Genomic DNA, 8,659 nt, shown 5'->3' on the forward strand with positions numbered 1-8,659 from the left:
TAAAAACTGCCACTGGAGGTTTAATGATAGAAAAAAAGATCTAAATCAAATGAGGTAAAATTTAATGGGGATGAACATAAAGTTCTAGATTTGGTCTAAAAAAATGTCATCTTTGCATGTGCAAGATTGGGGAGAAATGATTAAACTGCCAATATGATGGAGAATACCTGAGAGTTTTATTGTACTCTAAGCTCAATATGAGTGAACAGAATCAAGTGGCAGACAAAACTTCTATCTAAGCCTCATTGGTTGTTGTAGCTTGGACTTCTTCTTTGAAAACTGCCTATTCATGCCTATTCCCTTTATTAGGGAATGGCTCTTATTCTTACATATTTGAATCAGTTCTTTATAAATCTTGATTATGAGAACTTTATCAAAGATGTGCTGCAAAGACTGTTTTTTCCAAGTTACCTATTCCTCTTCTAATTTGAATTGCATTGATTTTGTTTGTGCAAAACCTTTTTAAAGTAACATAATCAAAATTGTCTATTTTATTTTCTTTGACACTTAACTATTACTTGTTTGGTCATGTATTGTTCCCCTACCCATAGTTGGGCGAAGTATTTCCTACCATGCTCCTCTCATTTGTCTGTGATATGACTTCTTATGTCTAGGTTTTCTGGGGAGTGTACCCTGATGTATATGGGAGGAGATGTTGGTCTAAAGTTTCTTCCAGACTGATTCCCAGGTTTCCCAACAATTTTTACCGAATGATAAGGTCTTACCTAAGTAGTTGGGGATCTTTGGGCTTATCAAACACTATACTTCATTATATGATGTACCTAATCTGTTCCACTGATTAACTTTTCTGTTTGTTTAACTAATACCAAAAGGTTTTTGATGATTTTTGCTTTTTAGTATAGTTTGAGATCTGAGGCTACTAGGCCTCCTAATTTTCCACTTTTTTCATTATTCCTCTTGAGATTCTTGACTTTTTTTACCTCCAGATAAATTTTGTTGTTTTTTCCTAGGTCTTATTAAGTAATCTTTTGATAATTTGATTGGTATGGTGTTGAATCTGTAAATTAATTTAGATAATAGTGTCATCATTTTTATTATTAGCATAGCCCAACAATGCGCAATTAATATTTCTTCATTTATTAACATCTATCTTTATTTCTGCAAAAATATCATCTACATTCTGTCAGAGGAGACAACACAACAGGATAGCAGCACCGTACACTGGAAAGAGCTCTGGTTTTGGAGACACAGAGGATTCAGATTCAAGTTTGGCCTCTGGTGCTTACTGTTAGCTGTGTGGCTTTGGGGCAAGTCCCTTAACCTCCCATAGTCTCAGTTACCTCATCTCTAAAATGAGGGGTTGAACTGGACTATGATCCTGTGATTCTTTGTACAAATGTAAACACAAATGTAAGTATAAAGTAATTTGTGGGAGAATCATTAGCAGTTAAAGGTGTTTTTGAGCTGAGCTTTGAAGGTAACTAGGGAATCTCAGAAGGAAAGATGAAGAAAGGCATTCCAAGAAGGATCAACATGTGCAAAGGCATGGAAGGAAGCAGGGGGATGGAATGTGTTGTCTGAGGAGCTATAAGAAATCCTATTGGGCTGAAAAGTAATGGGAAAATTAATGTTAGAAAGCTAAAATTAAAAATTAATATTAGAAAGCTAAACTGGAGACACGTTGTGAAGGACTTTAAATGTCAGAAAGAGTTTGTATTTGATTGTTAGAGATAATAGGGAGGCTCTGGAGTCTACAGAACAAGAACATGGCATAGTCACGCCTGTGCTTAGCGTTATCATTTTGTCAGCTGGGTGGATTATGGATTGGAGAGGGGAGAGATTTGGGTCAGGCATATCAGCTAGGAATTTGTTGGAACAGTTCAGGTGAAAGGTTATAAGGAGGTAAACTAAGATGATCTTGTGAGCGGGGGACAAGGAGATGGATGCAAAAGCTGTCGTGCAGGTAGGATTGACAAGACTAGGCACCTGATTGACTACAGGGAAAAGGAACAGTGAGAAGTAAGGTTGACTGTAAGATTGCAGACTTGGTTGGGTAGGTCATAGGTTTTAGAGGAGGAAGGAATCTTAGCAATGTAGTTCAACCCATCATTTTACAAGTGAAGAAAAAAAGGTCCAGAAAATTTGAGGTATTAGCCCAAGTTTGACATGGTAAGTGGCTGAGCCAAAATTTGAACATGAGTACTCCTACTCCCAATCAGATCAGTCAGTGAGTAACACCCTATCTCAAAGCAGAGATTGACCTTGTTTAAGGTTTAAAAGTCAAATAAGTGGTTAAGCAGATCTTTTGCACTTTCTTTTTTTTAAGCATAATTTTTTCACTTTATTTTTCCTTTTTTTTTTCAACATAGCTAATATGGGAAATGTTTTACGTTTCATATGCATAATTTTTAAAAATTTTATTCATTTTGAATTCAAATACAAAAAGACAAAAAAAAGAAGAACATTTCCATTGTACATAGCACAACATAAAAAGGACATGGTATAAAACCATGAATTTTCATTTCACATTTACTCTTTTGGAAAAACTATATAAAAATACTGTGCATCATTTTCAAAGCTACCCTGCTTTTCTGTGTTTCCTTCTTAGTTTTCTTTTGTTGTCATTTGCATTTTCAGCATACTTTGAAAGAGAAATCTTTTAAGACAGAATTAAATTTGTCTCTCACAACTACAGGTAACAAAGATATCTTTTTCCTAGAAAATTCACACCTCTAGAAAGAAAGAAACTTTAGAAATCTACACTAAATGACTAGTATTTCAGAGATGTTAAGTCAAAATTAGACTTTTTTCTTAGACTTCAGTTGCACGTCTGTAAGCTACATAGAGAAATACAGGTCCTCAGTTCTTAAGAAATGATAGGTGAGTGGGTTACGTATTAATTTTATCTAACCTAACCTGTGCCCTAAGATAAATATTTTTCTGAACTTATTGTGGCTGAGACTAGACATAATCTCCTTAGTCTGCTTACCTTTGATAGCATAACTTATTTAACTTTTTTAAAAGTAGAATAAAGCTTTTTTTCTTCTGAAGAGGTACCTTTTGAGTGCACATTTTCATATGTTCTTTGTTCTGCTGTTTTCTCAGTTTCTTCCTAAAATTTTTTGGGTCACTGTGGTGGTGATTATTTGAGGGTTCCCAGTGGCAAAAATATTACTCTGTTTTCCAGTCAATTATTTAAAGATGAATGCTAAAGCCAAAGCATTTAATGAATTTTAATTTATCTTCCATCCAAATTAGAACAAATACATTTCTACTAGGTAAGTGTTCTGTGTTTTTCCTTCTTTTTTTAAGCTGCAAGTTCAACAACTGGACCAGATCTCAGTGCACTAAAAAGGGAATCTTCAAGAGGATCCAATAAAGATCCCTCAAGTTGGTCTATCGATGAAGTGATGCGATTTGTGAAAGAAGCTGATCCTCAGGCATTAGCGCCACATGCAGAGCTCTTCAGGAGACATGTAGGGCACCTTTTTTTAAAAAAAACTTTTCCTATGTAATAACCTTGTCAAACTGCTTCAAATGATGAGTCCACAGTTACTGCAATTAAATGTTGATTCACATTAGTAGCACAGTACCCTTCAAATGACTGGATTTCTGTAAATATGTACATAAAAAAAATAAAGACTTGAAAATTATTTGAGAATGTCTTCTTCTTGTCCCCCATACCTCATTAACAGTAGGAAAGAGGTAACTACAAATAGACAAGTAATAATAGAGTTATCTTTCTTTTCACTTTACACACCTTTCATTTTTACATGCTTTATATACCTAGCAGTGGTTAGATGATTGTTGACTCATCTGGTTCAACAGATTACTGAAATTTTGGGGTGCAAATGGTATCACTCTCTGACATTCCCTGGAAGGTGCTACACCAGAGTACAGTAATTTAAAGCCTTCCCAGCTTCGCCTAGATGGTTATCTCTTACCTCCTGAAATTACCTTATACTTAATTTTGTGTTCTTCCAGTAAAATATATGCTCCTCAAGAGTAAGGATTTTTTTTGTTTGTTTTTGTCTTTGTATCTCCAGTGTCTTGCACTTTGTTTCTCTTTATTTTATTTTAGAAAGTGAGAGAGAGAGAGAGAGGCTGGAAGTTTGGTCTGGACTAGTGATTACATCTAGGCAAGCAAGGCATGGTCTGTGTAAAAACCCTCCACTGAGGCGCATCAGCAACTTTTCTGGAACTTAAGAGTAGGGCCAGGGAGGTTCTTTGAGATTCAAAGAAGCCAAGGGGCTTAGCTAATAGTTTATTCTAAACCATTGAAAAGAGAGGTCTAATGTTTACCGAATTCTTTACATTTTAACTAAGAAAATTCAGGGTTAGTTTTTAGCATTTATTCCTCTTCAGGGAATTCTGTAATTATTATTCACCTTAAAGAAATTAATTTCAGAGAGCTTTTACATTGATGGCATTAATATTGGGCTCTGCATCATGATGCTCCTTCATTTTCTGAGCAAGAATAAACATTTGAGATTGAGTTTATATATGCTGCTGTTTATCTATATAGTTACTCTATTGTGCATAATAATTTCTAACATTTACAAACTTTAAGTTTACACAGTCTTTCACATACATTAACTTCAGTTAATCTTTACAATAAGTTAAGTCATGTAAGTATTTTCACTTCATTTTACAGGTTAGAAAATGAAAGCTTAGAATAGTTGTAAATTGCTGTGGGTCATGTAGTTTATTAAGTGGTAGAAATGGGACTTGACCCTAGCTGTTCTCAGTAGTACTCTAATGCCCTTTACCATTGAAGTGGTACCCCATAGATATCTGTGTTTTCTCTTGGAATAACAGAATGGAAAATTATGCTTTTTTTCTGTTCTTTAATCTTTGTTTTTAGTAAATATATACTATCAAATTTTCTTGTTAAAATTTTTAGAAACTGGATTTACAGATTATAGAGGCAATACTTAAAAGACAGAAATATGGATTCAAATTTGTCATTTGGCATTTATGTCCCGCAGGAATGTAAATGAGATAACTTTATTCGTATTAACAGTAATGTTAAAATATTTTTCTGTTTTTTTTCCTTTCCCCTATAGGAGATTGATGGGAAAGCACTTCTGTTATTGAGGAGTGATATGATAATGAGATATATGGGACTAAAGTTGGGACCAGCATTAAAACTCTGCTACCACATTGAAAGACTCAAACAAGGAAAGTATTAGCCAATGAGAGACACAAGGATTATTGTATTTTTCTGGTTGGACTGATTTCTCAGGTTTACAGATACCATTTTTATTTAAAAATATTTTACTATGGTGTCTAGTTCTCAGTTTGCAGAAGATTTCTCTTAAAATGTGATATTTCTACTATTTTCAGGAAATTATTTTGTTGTAGCATTTCAAAATTCATTCAAGGGGTGAGCATTTAACTGACTCTTGCTAGCAGTTATTTGGGATTTGTTTTTTAGAATACTTTGATAAATATAATAGTTGATATAGGAAATGTATAAAACGCACATTAACTTTAGCTGATCTTCACAATGAAAACCAAAATGGCTGAATTCCAAAGGATTTAAAACAAGATTGCAGGGGGTTTATCAACTTTTATAATTTGGCTACAAAAATTTTACTATAGAATTTAAAAATATGGATGTGAATTTCATCTCTTTCTTGCTAATCATTTTCTAAAGCTCCAGTGTTCAATTTGATTATGCTTTTAATCATTTTCAGAAAGGGACATGTGAATTGTGTTCTCTTTTGTTGTTTTTTAAATAGATGTAAGCTTTTTTTGAAGTATGGTTATTCTTGAGAGAAATACAATTGTCATTTTATTCAGACAACATTTATATGACTTGGAAAAGTTTTCTTTTACCACTTTCATAGTCAACTGTTCAGAGATGAAAAGTACAAAATTCCTTATAAATGATACACTTCCTGTTTTAAAACATTCCATCTTTTTTGCTAAGCTTGAGAATGGAAATATGTATTCGTCTCTTATACCCACATACACGGATGTATGTCTTGTCTGATTTTAAATATATATATATATATGTGTATATATATATATATATATATATATACACATACACATATATATATATATACACATACATATATATATGTATATATATATATATATATACACATATATATATATATACACATACATATATATATATGTATACACACACACAACACATTTTGCATATACTGTACCATATTTTTATTTTATCCATATATCTTTGGTACATACAAGTAAATCATTTGTTTCTTATGGTTTAAAATGGCACTCTGTATTACCACAGTGGTGATAATAAACTGTGTAGTTTTATTTTTATTATTTTGGAAAAAAAAATTTGCATCATTTACCGTCATTAGCTACTTTCCACTTAGCTTCCAAGGCTGTAAGAAACAATCAGATTAGTTTTCATAAAAGGAAATTCCTTGCCCTACACAAAAGTCAATTCATGTAGCATCCAATTCCAAACCATTTTTGTCCTGGAATACACACTTCTTATACTATTTGCTCCTCTTTTGGTTTTAATTTACAGATTGTTTTTCATAAAGAAGTGGTGCTATATGTATACTCATTTTTACTGCTTTACATAAAGTTTGGTGCTCTTTATATAAGCTATGATTTGTTTGCTGAATAGTATAAGCTGTTTGTTGTCACTGCCAATAACAGTTATATCAGGGACAAGAAGGTACATTTTCTATGTAGAAAACCAAATGTACTGTGTACTAGGGCCTCTATTTACTGGGGGAAATATAATTTTAAAGGATATTTTTTATAAAAGATTTCTTATCAAAATTAGTATTTTTGCAAATTGCTTTTTTGAGAATGCTTTGCTTTAGTTAATAAATTTTCAGGTTATTAAATGAATATTGCAATATCGTATAGTTAACAGTGTTAGATGCTTCGAATGTTCACATTTTAAATGACTGCCATGTAATTTTAATTTAGCCAGTACTTTTTGGAGAATTATTTTTACTGTAGTTGCATCATTTGAGTTATGTTGCATCAGCCAACCTGTAAATTGTACAGTATATATTTGATCAGAGACATAAAATATTTTTTAAAGTATAGTATATTTTTCTGATTAGAAAATTTGTCAATTTTGTTATCAAAACTTCAGGCATTGTTGATTTATGCGTATCACATTGCATTAATGTATAAATTTATTTTAGAAATTAGTAAAATAAGTACCCCCATGAAAAAGATTATATCTCTACATTTTCTATAGAATTGATTTTTTTAAAAATTAGGATTATACTTTAGGTAATTTCCCTGGGAGCAAAGTCTTTATTTACTTTTTGGAGGTACATGATCTCAGGTACCATTTAGGAAATTACATGGATTGTCTTCAGTTCAAAAATGGTGCTGTTGGCAATGTTGCTGTCCATCTCTGCAAGTGGAGTTGAAAAGTCCACAATACCAACAATAATGTTTCACTGAGTTGCATATAGGGACCTTTACTGCTTTGCAACTATAACTTCTTTTCCATTAAGGAGTTGTTGAAGTTTCATCACCTGGTACAGTTGGTAACATTCACCCACCTACGAGATAGATCTGTAAGATATCCCAATGATAAACAGAGGATTATGATTTCTCTGTGACCAAACTCAATTTCCAGAGTGACTGCATCTTCTCCCTTACGGTTTTGCTCAAAAATTTTTTCTCCATCATTCCTTGCTTTTATCAAGTTGCCGGAAATTTTACTTCATATTGTCCTCAAAGTGTTGCTTTGGCCTGCTTTGCTTGTGATTGTCACATCCTCAGTCTGCCTCACCTCAGCTCAAATATTCTACTTCAAGGCTCATCTCAGATCAGCTATCACATATTCATCCTTGTTAGTTTTTCAGACCACTAGCTACTTTTTTCAAATTCTTGGATTAAATTTATTATGGCATTTTTCATTATGCTCTTTAGACATAAGAACCTAATAGCTTTTTGATCTTATCAAAGAATTTCTTTGGCCACATATACGATTTCTTTTTAGTAGGTGTTAAGTTGGTCATAAGCTCTGACTCTGCATTGTCCATAATCTCATTTGGCTACTAAGATACCAGGAGGGACAGAATGTCATATTTAAAAAATAATAATAATAAATTTGCAAGCATATTACAAATTAGAAATATTTCTAGGAAAATATAAGTTAGCATTAACTTCCATATTTCTTATTAAACCTCAACTGTAGCTGTTAAAAGTGGGCTGGCTAAAACTGTACCTGTACGAGGTGATCAGTGTTGGAGAATGGATCATAAATCTACTGAATATGGTAACATAGTGATCAGAAAGAGTTAATTCACATCAACATAGTAAGCAGTTTACTTTTTCTAAGAAGCACCAAGGTCATTGTGTCATTGTACAAATAAATAATACTTTACTAGAAAATTTGCATTTATTTCCTTGTTTCTTCAGACTATTTTTGCAAAGTCTTTTGTTTATGAATACAGGTATAAAATAAATCACTTTTGTTTATTCTATTACCATTATTTCACGCTGTACTATAGCATGACATCTAAGTATAAAAGAATATATTTTAAATGTATTTTCAACAGGGATGTTCTATAGAAAAATTAATAAAGTATGTGTTTCATATTTTAATGGTTTTGGTACTTATTCATTAAGCTATTTAATTTTCAGGCAAAAATTGCTAAGTTTTTATTACAAGAAACCTCTGAATGTCATCTTTTATATTCTGAAGTGAAAAAAACAGAATCTAATT

General features: G+C 32.3%; 1 protein-coding gene across 3 annotated transcripts in view; it reads left to right on the plus strand.

Annotated features, from left to right (window-relative positions):
* Positions 1-8,325, plus strand: part of SCML2 (Scm polycomb group protein like 2) — a 145,996-nt gene extending 137,671 nt beyond the window's left edge. For all 3 annotated transcript variants that reach the window (XM_021007449.2, XM_021007445.2, XM_021007447.2), the window contains 2 exons: positions 3,274-3,437; positions 5,028-8,325. In XM_021007449.2, coding sequence (XP_020863108.1) covers positions 3,274-3,437; positions 5,028-5,153 — 290 coding nt within the window. In that variant the 3' untranslated portion in view covers positions 5,154-8,325. The remainder of the gene's footprint in view (positions 1-3,273; positions 3,438-5,027) is intronic.
* The last annotated feature ends 334 nt before the right edge of the window (positions 8,326-8,659 follow it).

This window comes from Phascolarctos cinereus, unplaced genomic scaffold, assembly GCF_003287225.1.
Source record: "Phascolarctos cinereus isolate Bilbo 61053 unplaced genomic scaffold, phaCin_HiC Scaffold_726;HRSCAF=1367, whole genome shotgun sequence".
In the NCBI taxonomy this organism is placed as follows: domain Eukaryota; kingdom Metazoa; phylum Chordata; class Mammalia; order Diprotodontia; family Phascolarctidae; genus Phascolarctos; species Phascolarctos cinereus.